This window comes from Cyprinus carpio, chromosome B7, assembly GCF_018340385.1.
Source record: "Cyprinus carpio isolate SPL01 chromosome B7, ASM1834038v1, whole genome shotgun sequence".
NCBI lineage: Eukaryota > Metazoa > Chordata > Actinopteri > Cypriniformes > Cyprinidae > Cyprinus > Cyprinus carpio.
The window spans coordinates 16298908-16313689 of NC_056603.1; the positions used below are offsets into that span (position 1 = coordinate 16298908).

At 35.6% G+C, this 14782-nt stretch overlaps 1 protein-coding gene across 5 annotated transcripts in view; it reads left to right on the forward strand.

Moving 5' to 3' along the window:
- tub (TUB bipartite transcription factor) overlaps window positions 1-14782 on the forward strand; it is an 89971-nt gene that overhangs the window by 62480 nt on the left and 12709 nt on the right. For 4 of the 5 annotated variants that reach the window (XM_042727542.1, XM_042727539.1, XM_042727543.1 and 1 more), the window contains 2 exons: window positions 7470-7632; window positions 10205-10339. In XM_042727542.1, the coding sequence (XP_042583476.1) occupies window positions 7518-7632; window positions 10205-10339 (250 nt within the window). In that variant the 5' untranslated portion in view covers window positions 7470-7517. The remainder of the gene's footprint in view (window positions 1-7469; window positions 7633-10204; window positions 10340-14782) is intronic. The other variant, XM_042727541.1, reaches the window with a different exon arrangement.

Sequence of the window (14782 nt, forward strand, 5' to 3'; positions counted from 1 at the left end):
CATAAAATTGACTGTATTTGCTCTATTTAGCCAACAAATATAATTCCAATTTGCATCTCTGAGCAACATGGCTGTTTTGTTACTGAATGTGAATCAACCATTTAAATGATTCAGTTCAGTCACAATGATTCACTTATTAACAGTGACTTGCTGTCACCTATTGGTGTTATTAATTTTACATTTAAAATGACCCTATTATGCCATTTTTACGGTTCCTAATATTGTTTTGGGAGTCTCCTACAAGAGGATTACATGTGTGCAAGGTCAAAAAAAAATTCTCAAAATATACATTTAATATCACCTCATTTTCCAACGATTTTCAAACAATTAATTTGAAGCAGTTTAAAGGTTCAGTCTCTCTAAACCCCTCCTTTCCGTGAGCCTGCTCTGCTCTGATTGATCAGATGGCCCAGTCTGTTGTGATTGGTCTATGGTATACAGCGGTTTTGGGAACGATACGCCTATTTCAACAGTTCTGTATTTTGAACGCTCTATAAACATCTATTATTATAGAGTCGATTCTTTATTTTGGAAGACAATAAATTTATTTATCATGCACTTTCGGCTTTACAACTTTGCAGATAATTTAACTTACAGCTACATTACACACTGCATGAAAGGCAATATTGGAAATGGCATAATAGGGGCACTTTAAAGTATCTTTTCATTTTTTTAAAAAATAATTTCCAATATCAGTAGGCCTAGTCAATGTTCTATGTTTAAAATATCAAAACATTTATGCATTTGTAACTGCAGGTTAAGCAGTGTGTAAATGCATCTAAATGCCACTTCTAATGCAGCTTCTGTGTTTTCTCTGCATTGCAAAGATTAATTTTGTCAATACTGATTTTATTTGCTTGGTAACAGCCCAAATGACTTATTATTCTAATTGACTGATTCAGTTTAAGAATTTGACTGAAAAGATGATGAATACTTTTAGAAAAAGGGCTTTATGAAGGTAAAAATGCCCATAAAAGATTAAAAAATCTATTTAAACTTATTGGAAAAGATTAAGTTTTATCACTGCTGTGAAAGGATCACCACACAAAATATAAAGAATGTCAAAAACTTTAGGAGTCAGCTGTCCACGGTAGTCCTTAAGATATCAGCATAATAACACACTCAGCAAAATATAGTTTAATTATCGTTACTGATAAAATCCCAGAAAATATTGAGTTTTTGTTTGTCAATAACGCACACCCCTAATATATTTAATGTCTTTTTTATAAAAAAATGCGAATAATTATGAGAAGTGCCCTTTGTTCAACTTGAGCCCCCACCCCTCAAAATGTCTGTGCATGTGCCTGATGATGTACATAATAAGGCATCATGCACAGAGAGTTGTAAATTGAGCTCTGATTTAGCAATAATGACTGGCTGTTTGTACATTATCCTGCTCATTATTATACACCTATACCGATATTAAGCAAAAAATAATAAATAAAAAAATACTTGGACATAAACTTTTCATTAAATTTGAAAGTACTGTAATATCTAGATTAGTTTGAATAATAAGAAAAATAGTCCATTACAATATACAGTAGAAACCCTAGCAACAAGACAAGTTTGTTGTTTTTCTGGCCAAAGCGTTTTTTTTTTTTTTTGTTGTTGTTGTTGTTTTTTGTACACTACCAGTCAAACATTTGGGGTGAGAAAGATTTTTTTTTTATGTTTTGAAAGACGTCTCTTTTCTGATTTACATCAAAAGTACAGTAAAATTGTGTAATATTGTTTGTAATTTAAAATAACTATTTTTTTTTTACATGCCATTTACACTGAACAAAATTATAAACACAACACTTTTGTTTTTGCCCCCATTTTTCATGAGCTGAACTCATGTACACAAATGTACACAAAAGGCCTATTCCGCTCAAATATTGTTCACAAAACTGTCTAAATCTGTGTTAGTGAGCACTTCTCATTTGCCAAGATAATCCATCCACCTCACAGGTGTGGCCTATCAAGATGCTGATTAGACAGCATGATTATTGCATGGATATTGGTAGGAACTGGAACACGCTGTCGTATACCCCAATCCAAAGCATCCCAAACATGCTCAATGGCTGACATGTCTGGTGAGTATGCTGGCCATGCAAGACCTGGGATGTTTTCAGCTTCCAGGAATTGTGTACAGATCCTTGCAATATGGGGCCGTGCATCATCATGCTGCAACATGAGGTGATGGTCGTGGATGAATGGCACAACAATGGGCCTCAGGATCTCGTCACAGTATCTCTGTGCATTCAAAATGCCATCACTAAAACGCACCTGTGTTCATTGTTCATAACATATGCCTGCCCGTACCATAACCCCACCGCCACCATGGGCCACTCGATCCACAACGTTGACATCAGCAAACCACTCACCCACACGACGCCATACACACTGTCTGCCATCTGCCCTGTACAGTGAAAATCGGGATTCATCCGTGAAGAGAACACCTCTCCGAAGTTCCAGACACCATTGAATGTGAGCATTTGCCCACTCAAGTCCGTTACGATGATGAACTGCAGTCAGGTTGAGACCCCGATGAGGACGACGAGCATGCAGATGAGCTTCCCTGGGACGGTTTCTGACAGTTTGTACAGAAATTCTTTGGTTATGCAAACCGATTGTTGCAGCAACTGTCCGGGTGGCTGGTCTCAGACAATCTCAGAGGTGAAGATGCTGGATGTGTAGGTCCCGGGCTGGTGTGGTTAAACGTGGTCTGCGGTTGTAAGGGCCGGTTGGATGTACTGCCAAATTCTCTGAAACGCCTTTGTAGATGGCTTATGGTAGAGAAATGAACATTCAGTTCACAGCTCTGGTGGACATTCCTGCAGTCAGCATGCCAATTGCACTCTCCCTCAAAACTTACGACATCTGTGGCATTGTGCTGTGTGATAAAACTGCACATTTTAGAGTGGCGTTTTATTGTGGCCAGCCTAAGGCACACCTGTGCAATAATCATGCTGTCTAATCAGCATCTTGATATGCCACACCTGTGAGATGGATGGATTATCTCGGCAAAGAAGAAGTGCTCACTAACACAGATTTAGACAGATTTGTGAACAATATTTGAGAAAAACAATGTTCAAGAAACATTTACTGTAATTTCCAATGTTTAAAACAGTTTTTTTTTTTTTTTTTTTTAAGTCAGCGCACAGTAGATAGCCTTTCAGGCAGCCCCATTGTGCTACAGGCATCCCGAGTTTGAATCCAGACACAAAGACCGATCTTTGTGTCGATCCCACCCCTATCTCTCTCCCACTTTGCTTCCTGTCAGTTCTGATCTGTCCTATCATAATAAAGGCAAAAATGCCAAAAATAAATCGTAAACATGTTTTAGGATTTTATGATGAGTAGAAAGTTCAAAAGAACAGCACTTGAAATATATACTGTACTTTTTTTATTTATTTTTTTTACAGTTTGAATGACTTTACTGTCACTTGATCAGTTTAATGCATTCTTGCTATATAAAAAAAGTATTAATTTATAAAAAATCTTGCTGAGTCCAAATTCTGAAAGGTAATGTGTTCATTTATTGATATTATTACGGATGTCCTTCAGAGTCATTTTAATTACAGTCAGTAGCTAGCCGCCCGCCGCCCCCCCCCCCCCCCCAGAAATTGAATTTCATAATTTAACATGAGGTGTAGTTTATAATTTAACATGATTTGAAATAAATCTTGAAAACTTGTGACATCCACTGGAATACTTGCAACCAGCAGTATCGAGATCAAGGTGTCAGGGTTATTCATACAGATTTGATTGGTTTATTCTCAATTTTCAGACAGATATAAAAAGATTCAGTGACACATTCTCAAAGTATCAGAACTACAGAGCTGGGACAGATTTATGGTGTTTGAGGAGACAGAAAGAGCATCCGCCTCACCGTTGAAGCCTTTTTTCTGAAATTTTAGTCTGTCAAAGACCTTCCTCTCTTCAACTGTCCAAAATGTCTAGAGGTGGGCTGTAGATTGGAGAAAGGATTTTAATGAGCTGCAAACATAGGAACGCAAGCCTCCATATTCCTCGCATCTTCAGTGAGGGAGTTTGGAGGATATCTCCTCAAGGGTGCTTTGCATCTGTTTGTCTGCTGTTGTGCTGTAAACACCAGTGGTTCCTACAGCTGGATAGGGAGACATGCATAATTTGCTCCAAATCTTGACTCAAGCCAATAGGTTTAGCCCACAGTGCTCGGCTGCTCTTTAATGAACCTCCCACACTCTTCAAAAGACCATGAGACCAAATTACCATGTTTATTGCCTGTCTGCTTTGCATAATAACCTTGATGGAGCTGAGTCTGAAATTGTTGAGCATCACCTTAGCCAGCCTCTTTGTGCTCTCTATGGCCTCAGCAGTCTTTGACCAATGCATTTCAATGAATTTTAAGGTGCTGCATGAGCACGTATTCCGAACGATCTGTTTTGATGATACTGAAAATGTTATGGCTTATTTGGCAGAGCTGTTTAGCATCAGCCCTGAGAACAGAGGAGAGCACAGACGGCGAACGTGTTTAGGCAATGTGTTCGTAGATAAACAACTTTTTATTAGAACATCAATATGGAGATCTGTGCGCGCTGCACAAAGGCATGTTTCCCCAAGCAACAAGGTACCGCCAATAGAACGAGCTTTGTATAGAAACCCCTGAGGGAGATGCAATCGTGTAGGAACATGAAGCATTATTAAAAACACATGACTTCATTGTCTCTGTAAGGATGACAAATTTTAGAGCCAAACCAAATCACAGGGTGTGTGTCAAATCAAAGGATTTGGACTCTTTTGTTTTAATGATATCCCTGTGATATAATGAAAAGAAGGACTGTGTATTGACACAGATTGCACAATTTGATTTCTGATTCACAACCTCTTGATTTGTGAAGAACATCAATATCAGCTGTGGCCTAATGGTTAGAGATTTGGCCTTGTAACCCGAAGGTTGCAGGTTTGAGTCTCAGTGCTGGCAGGAGTTGTAGGTGGGAGGGAGTGAATGAACAGCGCTCTCTTCCACCCTCAAAATCCCATGGCTGAAGTGCCCTTGAGCAAGGCACTGAACCCCCCAGTTGCTCCCTGAGTGCTGGATATAGCTGCCCACTGCTCCGGGTGTGTGTTCACTTCTCACTGCTGTGTGTGTGCACTTGGATGGGTTAAATGCAGAGCACCAATTCTGAGTATGGGTTACTTGGCAAATGTCATGACTTTCACTTTTCACTTTCTTTTGCTTCTGATTTTGATGTGGTTTTGATTTGTTTGCATATACCAGGTACAGTGCATGTCCATTTTTCTTAATGAAAACAATTTCACTCATTGCTGTGCATTACTACAATGTTAAAGGTTAAGATGCTATTTATTTTTAGTTAAAACACCCCAGTAAAACAAGTTCTGTGTTCAATCATTTAAACTGCATATAATCCAGTTTTATATAAACTTTTTAAATGATATAAAAAAATTGTTTATATCAAAAAAAATTGTTTCATCAATATTGGCGACGCAGCCCTAATGGAAATGAAGAAAAAAGGCTTAATATATGTATTTTTTTTATAGCAGCTAATGGTGTTTCTGCTTGCATAATCCGTGATAATAGGTTCCTTTGTAACTTAAGGATTTTCCATTTGCACACCCACCAGCTAGCACAGGGGAGGGTGTTTTTCTGCCTGACTGGACAGACCTGGTCTCAAGCCCACTACACGCTCAAGGATTCCTTTAATGTTTGATAGACTCCAGCACAGGGATCTCCCCAGAACACTTGGCTATAGCTGTACATAACGTCAGGTTGCTGCGAAATAGAAGAATGTTGTGTGGGGAAACCCATGCTGGGATGAACATGCAGCAGTCGTGTGTGAAGGGAAGGCATGTTGTGGTGGCTGGTTTTAGCTCTAGGACACTGAGAGTTTTATGAAGAAGCGACACAGTCTGTGCGCTCCAAGTGGTTCTTTATGTGGCTCCATTCCATTGTTGTTGAAGCTCAAAAGTTTCCTAGGTTTAAACATCTCAGTGCTCTTCTTCTTCTTCTGACTTTAAGGCTTATTCTTGTCATGGATGAACCTCATTCACTGATGGAGAGGAGAACCAGTGCTTAAAAAAGAATTGAATGTCTTCATTAGAGCAAATGTTTCTTGAGTGACTGTCAGACTACTTGGGGTCAGTTAGACCTCATCAGAGATTTCTCAAGGGAATATTATAGAATGGAAATGCTGTAAGTCATGGAGCTGAGTGGTTGAGAAAGATCACCTATTTAGTTGCCCTATTTAGATATATGTTAATATTTTTTGAATGTTATGTCTCTTATGTTCACTGAGGCTGCATTTATTTGAACAGTAATATTGTGAAATATTATTACAATTTGAAGTAACTTTAATATTTGAATATATTTTAAAATGTAATTTATTCCTGTGATAATCCTGCAGAAATGTTAATATGATGATTTAGAAGATTTAAGAAGTACATTTTCTTATTATTATCGGTGTTGAAAACTAGTTGTGCTATATAATATTCAGTGTTGAGTAGAAAGTTCAAAAGAACAGCATTTATTAGAAATCATTTGTCACATTATAACTGGCTTAACTGTCACTTTTGATCAATTTAATGACGTGTGTGTGGTGTACATTTTTATTTCAAATGTATGCAACAAATCCATCTTTTATTTTGTATATCATGGATATTCAAATGAATTACTATAATGCAGAATATTGTGATTTACATAAGGAGTTATATTAGATAAATTGATTACACAAGCATTTAGTATGACTATTATTAAGATTTCTTCAGCTTATCAGTTGTTTCAGTTTTCAGAACATGCTGCAGATGCTTTTCACATCCATGCACAGCAGTATCCTTCTGTGGTTAAGTTTTTGATATTGAAAGATTTGCATTATTTATATAGAAACATTACAAAGAAAAAATGCATCCCTGAGAGTTATTGGAAGTTTTGTTTTGTTTTTATGTATTTATTATTTATATTTTTTTGCAAATAAACTCTTCAGAAGATTAAAATAAGCTGTGGCAGATGCACTGAAATACAGAAGCAGTGCCGTGTACAATGAAGATAATACAATAATAATAATAATACAATAATGAAAATACTTGCTGTAATACTGCAGTAATTTTGGCAGCTTTTTGTTATGCCTTGGGGATGCATTTTTTTTTTTTTTTTTTTTTTGGCAAGATCTAAAATCACATAACTACTAGAAGCAGTTCTCTCAGAAGTAAATATATATTGTGCCAGCTATTTGTTTCTACATTTTATTTTAGTATTTCTTTCATGTCAGACATATGTATGCATAAAGAAAAAACAGATGACGTTATGTGTAGTCATTGATTGATATTCTCTTCAGTTATCGAACATTATTGTTGTTTAATTATATATTTCATAGAGTACCATCATACAAGTACTGTAAATCTCATCCTGCTTTGAAATACTGTACTGTAATGTACACTGACTGCACACTAAACATCACATGCATGTGTCTGTTAATGTGTGTTTGTAGCGAGCTTTATTGGAACAGAAGCAGAAAAAGAAACGTCAGGAGCCCCTGATGGTGCAGTCTAATCTGGATGGGCGGTCTCGAGTACGCAGGACCCGGCAGTCGGAGGAACAGGCTCCCCTTGTGGAGAGCTACCTCAGCGGCAACAGCAGCATCATCTACCACGGTACAAAATACAGTTCAAAGCCACATAGCAAAAAAACTCTCTCCTAATATTTCAAATAATAATAATGCCACAGAGACCCGAGGGTCACGTTCACTCTCGAGGGCATGAGACGTTATTCCAAGCTGTCATTATGCTGACATGCCAATATCGACCAAAGCTGCTCAAACAGAGAGGCGCACAAAGGCCGGTGATTGAAAATGGAAATGCTTGTTTGCTGATTGTTCGGCAAACAATGCTGCCATTCTTCACACTGCCAGCGGGACTGGCTTGAGTTACTCTATTGATCTCTGTCCCAGACTGCTCAGTGTTAGATAAACCCTTCGTACAATATCAGTGCAGACCTCAATCATCTATATTAAAACATTTGCTAGTGTCAGGGGTCTTTCCTGTGAGCTATGAGAAGCCTTTTCTTTGTGAGCTAGCATTTATCTTTAGCTGTTTGTGCTGCATTGTCATGCCATGTTTCTGTTTGGCATTATAGCTAAGCTGTACGCAACAAATTAGCAGAATAACACAGGCAATCACATTTTTTATATGTGTGTTATAGATCTAAATTATAGTGTTTAATGACTTCTTATGTACTGACTTCTTGTTAGTTTAAAGCCCTTTGCACCAGTCTTATTTTAGTATTGTTTATATAATACTATTGCAGAGTTTATTAATACTTTGAATTAGCTTTTAATTCTAATATTTTAAATGATCTGGTTTAGTTGATGTTTTGACATTTTTATGAGTATATTTTTGTTTTGCATGAATGAATTCAGTTTTTGTTATTTTAATACTTGATGGATTACAGCTTAAAATTTTGTTTTATTTCAGTTAGTTGTCAAGGTTTTTTATTTCAGCTTTAATTTAATTACTGAAAACCATTTTTAAAAGTTTTAGTTTTAGTTAACAGCGCAGCTGTGCTGTAAGCAGTCTTTGAATGCTTATTATGACATTGCCTACCGATGCCTTTGGTGAAGGAGTCATATTCCATCTAGTGAAGAATCAGTATGAGTTTTTCCTTAGTTTTTTACAAACTGAGGGACATCTTACAATTCTTCAGTTTTCACAATGCACACATTCTGTCAATAGAGTTTAACTGGTACTGAAACCAGAACATTCCCATAAATCATCATTCAGTTGATGCTGATGATTTGACACCTGTGCTATGGGACTGTTATTTTCCTCACAGGAATGTCTGTTGATACTAGCAGTATACAGTATTATGAATAATTTACCCTGTTTCCCTCAGTGTTGTGCTGTCTCATCAACAAGAGAACACCTTTGGCGCTCATCCAGCATGAACTGCAGTGAATTGTAACTGTAGTTGATTATGCTGTGCATGTTATTTCCTCCTTTGCACATTTGTGTTTGTCAGCCCTATTGGATGATATGTATGGCATATATACTGTACCTCAATATTTACATAGCTCCACAAAGGCGCATAAATGCATTTAATGCATTTACACAAAAAATAGAATTGCCGAAGCGATGTTATTGCATAAAATGATAATTGAATGAGATGAAATTATAAAAAAAAACACTGAAATCATAATTAAATTGATTAAAATGTCATAATTTTGTCATATCCAGTTCCAGGAAAGCTAAATAGCATAACAGGCCTTTCTGTAATTATCAGGTTTGATTAATTGTATGGCTTAATACACGGGAAATGCAAACACTAGTTTAAATTTAATGTTATAATAATCATTTAGTATTTTTGATCAACTGTCTCACATTTTATGGCTATAATCTTGGGAAAAAAACTGCCTTCCATAAGTGTTTGCAGTGTTTTAATTGTAAATTCTGTCTCACTTGTTAAGCTTTGATAATAATTAGGCCCTATAATTGAAATGACAGCGTCAATGTTTGAGGGTTTTCATTGTAGCATTGTGTCTTAACTCAGAATTCGAAGCAGACACAGAGCCTAAAGAGAGCAGCTTTTACTCACCTGTGAACTGACGTCTTCAGTCTCTCAAAGCATGAGAAACAAAAAGTAACTCCATTGTTTAACTCTGCATCACTCTCTCTTTTCAAAAATAGCAAGTCAATGTCTCTGTGGTTTCTTTCCATGACTAAACCATTGATCACCTTTCTCTCATTCTGACAGACTCGTCTCTTTATGCCTTTCAGTGTTGTACTGTAGCTATCGACAAGGGTCAAACTGACATTGATATGCACTTTCATGAGTGTATAGACTCAGATGAATCCTCCTAGATCAGTTGTTTAAGAAAGCACAGCAGTTCACGGCCTTGAAGGACAGTTAAAAGAAGCAGACTGTGAGAGAAGGAATTAATTTTTATGATTTCACAGTTGTTCTGACAGCCACTGAATCCCCTCTGAATTAAAATTGCATCCAGGGAGCAGTGGGATATTTCATTTTTATTTTTATTTTTTGTGCTTGTAGCAGTCTTCTGTGTATGCTGAAAACGTAAGCTTTGTTTCTGCTTTGTGTCTTTGCTAACTCTTTTTCTTCTCCTCAATCACTTTAACCCTTTTCTTTCTTTTCCTCTTGCTTTTTTGTTTTTGTATTCTCTTACACTAATTTCTCTGCTCCTGCTGGCTCATCCTGCACTTCCTTGTTTAGTACAAGAAGCGGAACAGGAAGAAGTTAAAGCCATAGCAGAGGTTCAGGCCCCTCGCTCGGCTAAAAAAACCAAGGCGCCTACCTCCACTCCTCAGACTGGCAGCGCCAAGAAGGAGAAAAAGGGCAAGCACAAAGGTCAGCTGCGCAGCCTGTTAACCATCAGGCCCAGCATGTGCACGAAAAACTGTGTGTGTGAGTGTATTTGTGTGTGTAAAGGACATTTGTGTCATCCAGTGATTCTGTTTGTGTCATGATCAGCATTACCTGCACTGTACAGAAGAAAAGATTGAGGATGTTCACATGCGTCACAACAGCATGCAAGAAGATTTGTTTGTTCCTTTATCATTGTACACTACTGTTCAAAAGTTTAGGATCAGTAAGAATTATTTATTGATTTTTTTTTTTTTTTTAAGAAGCACACATTAATTTGATCAAAATCCTGAAAAAAAACATGGTTTTATGGATTCCAAAAAATTTAAACAGCATTAGCAGAAAGTATTAAGATTATTTTAAATTGTAACATTTTCACAATTTTTACTGTATTTTTGATCAAATGAATGCAGCCTTGTTGAGCATAAGAAACTTCTTTAAAAATGTTTAAACGGTTGTGTATTTTTTCAATGGATTTTACATTGAATTCACAACTGCCTTGTTGCCATGCACATAAAGTAAGTGTGTCTTACCATGCAAGACAACAATGTCAGTTAGCATTATTATTATTTTTAGCATTGCTTAATTGTTATACTACAGTTTGACTTTGCCTTAAAGACATAGTTTACCCAAAAATTTAAATTTTATGTCACCATTTACTTACCCTCATGTCATTCCATACGGAACCTGTATGACTGTAAAACACAAAAAAATAAATGATGTTGAAAATCTTTCTTTCTTTCTTTTTCTTTCTTTCTTTCTTTCTTTCTTTCTTTCTTTCTTTCTTTCTTTCTTTCTTTCTTTCTTTCTTTCTTTCTTTCTTTCTGTATGTTCTTTTGTGTTCAGCAGAAGAAAGAGAGTCCTACAGGTTTAAAACATAAAGTTAATTTGCTTTCTCTTAGTGGAAAAAAGTAAACCAATAAAAAGCATATAATTTAAGTCAAACCGCAGATACTGTAATTTGCCATCTCTCATGTGGTGTGCTTGCTTAAACTACCACAGCTATATACAATCTTCTGATGTCTTCATGTTCTCCGTACTGTGTTTTTGTATTTAATTTCCTCTCATCTAAATCCATCTCCCTGTGAGAGCGTGTTGAGGATTTTCACCGCTTTCTCTGTCAATGACAGTGTGGCACAGGGCGTTAATGATCGTGCCCCTGGAGAGGAACCAAACCGCAGTTCTACTGCCAATCTTTTCTCAAGGAATAACGAAATCCCCTCTAATACTGCTTAGGAGCAGCTGCTGTCTGCCTGCCAAGAGCAGTGCTGAGATGACCTACTGCAGCCTTCATCAATACAAGACACACACATTCATGAAATATACAAATAGACGTATGGGCTCCATCCATCAAACGGTGGCAGTAGTGATGCTTTTAGCTCAACGTCAGCACCATAATGACTCACACAAGGGAGCATTTGGATTTCTTGGGGGCAAAAACATTAAATTCATGCTTTTCGTTTGCTGAAGGTATGACTTTTAATGGAGAAGCTGACATGGATATAAACTAGCTTACAAAATAATAAGTAAAGTTGAGTTTAATACAGTGCTGCAGAGATGATGTATTAGACCCAGAATTAGCCTTTGACAAAAAACCAATAGGATTTTCCATTTCCATTTGGATTATTGCCTAAAATACGCTGTGTGACTAACAAAAGTTTATAAATCTTATACATTTTTTTCATCAAGATAATCTTCACAAATGACAAATGGTATAATCTTGGGAAAAAATTTGATTTATGAGCTTTGATTCTGTATTTCAGTATATATTTAGAATGGCTTGCAAGACCTTGAATGTAAATGCAATGAGGCTGTAAAAGCGAACTAGTAAGTAGATGAGTTTTTCCTGTTCTGGGTGATCACATTTAAAGGGATAGTTCACTCAAAAATGAAAATCTTGTCATTAATTACTCAACCGGGCAACAAATTCTGACACCGAAGAGAAGAAATTGTTGAATTAAGTCATTATATTTGTTTTCTTCATGCACAAAGTATTCTCGTAGCTTCATAAAATTAAAACCACTGATGTCACATGGACTATTTTAACGATATGCACACTATGTTTCTGGGCCTTAAACGTTGTAGTTCCAAAATTTATTTTTTGGGTGAACGATCCCTTTAATGTCCCCCGCGACCTCTGTACCAACCATTTAGCCACTTGTTAAAAAACACTTTTTTCAAGACCAGTAAAAAAAAAAAAAAAGTGTTATCTCAAATAAAATGTGCAAACATCTTGAGCTTGTGTTAACCACAGACTTTGTTTCAGGCGTTTAACTAAACACCCACTCAAAAGAAATGTATTGATCTCAGGATGATGGATCTGGTAGTGTAAAAATGTTATTTCCAAGTTTTAGGACTCATCCCTGCAGCACTCTGTAACATGAGAAGTGAACCTACAGTAAGAACTTCCTCTAAACATACATATTTTTTGCTACACTGGAAAAAATGTTTTGTTGGATCAAAGTAAAAAATTGCTTCAACTTGTTAATCGGTTTACTTTATCTCAGTACTTTATCTAAAAAAAATTAATTGTGACCAAATCAAATTTCTATAGGCAACTGAATCTAAAAATTCACTTTCAACCAAATATATTTTTTACATGATTATATCACAAATTATGACTAATTCTTTTTGGATTAACTTATTATTATTATTATTATTTTTTTTAACATATTTTTATATCAAATATCCAGATAAATACAAATTTAAATTGTACATATTAAGCAATTTCTTCACCTTAAGAATGTGATTTTACTGTTAAATGTTATCGAATCACTGTTTGGATAAAATTAAGCACTCTTGAAAGTCAAACATTTAAAAATGTTCATTACATCAAGTGAAATTTTCAACACACATTGACATAATTTCCACTCCAATTTAAAGGAAGAATTTACAACGGTTAATAGTGAAAACGGCTTTGAAACTGCATGGCTTAATAAAAGCATAACATTCTAGAATACAACGTTCATCCAAGAAATTTAACGTCCATGTGCCATTGAAAAAATCACTCATATTATATTTCAGATGAACTTGCTTTTTTACTTTAAAGAAAAGAAAAGCCATTCTCTCAAATTTGGACAAATTTGAAAAATACATTAGAATGCAAGGTGAACATTATAAACTCCTTATAGATTTCAATACATTTTACAACAATTCTCCTGATATTTGGTGCTTTTTAAAAACATCAATTCACTGGAAAAACGTCATCTGTAGCTTAATTTTTCAAGGAAATCATCATCATTATAATTTACCTCTTGTAGTTCAAGACTTTGGTTATGTTCAAAACACAAATTAATATATTTTATAATGAAACCTGAAAGCTTTTCTTTCCATCCAGTCATGTAACCAAAACTTAGAAGATCCAAAAAAAAGTCATAAAGGCATCATAAAATGAATCCATATAAAATGTATGTGTTTATGTGTATAAAAGCATAAATTAAATCTGTTCATCATATAAAGTTATAATATCTCTTCATAAAAAAAAAAAACAAGCAAACAAAAAACTCAGTTTATATGTAATACTTTTAAAACATCTTTACAACATTCTAGGTAATTCAAAGTTTTGGTTACCTGAACTTTCAATGGATGGACAGAAATATCTCAGGTTTCATAAAAAATATCTCAGTTTGTGTTTCAAAGATGAACCAAAGTCTAATGGGTTTTGAACAACATGACTCTAAGTAGATGACAGAATTTTCATTTTTGGGTGAACCTACGTAACTCTTGAAGTCTCTGTGTCCATCTGTAGAAACGAACAAATAAAGAAAAAAAGGTTTCTTTTTCTGCCAAGAAGAGCTACCTTTTCTTGTCTTTGCAGAGCTTATCACCTTCTCCAAAGTTTTTTCTGTTTTCTGTTTTTTCTTCTGTGAGAGATTTTGAGAAAAATTATTGAAATGAGTTGTAGTATACACATTAATGTCTGACATCAATACCTTAAATAACAACTGCATAATTTTCATGAAATCATCTAATGCACTTTGTAATATATTAAAGTGTGCATCAGGTGCGTGAGCACAGACAGCCGTTTTGAACGATTTCAGTATGGGTTTGTGGCTAATATCTCTTTTAAAATATCAAACTCTTTATTTTCATTGATCCATGCTTCTTTGATCACTTACGTGTCAATAAATTTACACAAGTCACCCAAAGAAAGATGTATGTACATGCCGCCACATGTACATGTAACAAAACACCACTCCCATTAAGCTGTTAGTCAAACTTGGTCAAAATCATCATATACACTTATATATCAACTGTAGTAACAATAAACTCAAAGTTATGTGTATAATTACTCACCAATATTATGGAATTGTGTGTCAGCTGCAGTCTTGATGTGGGAAAAGATGGCAGTCGATCAGAAATTTCTCAAACTGAACCTCAGTGACATCAGTGGTCACATGGTTTTCACAGAATGCAAAATTCTTGATT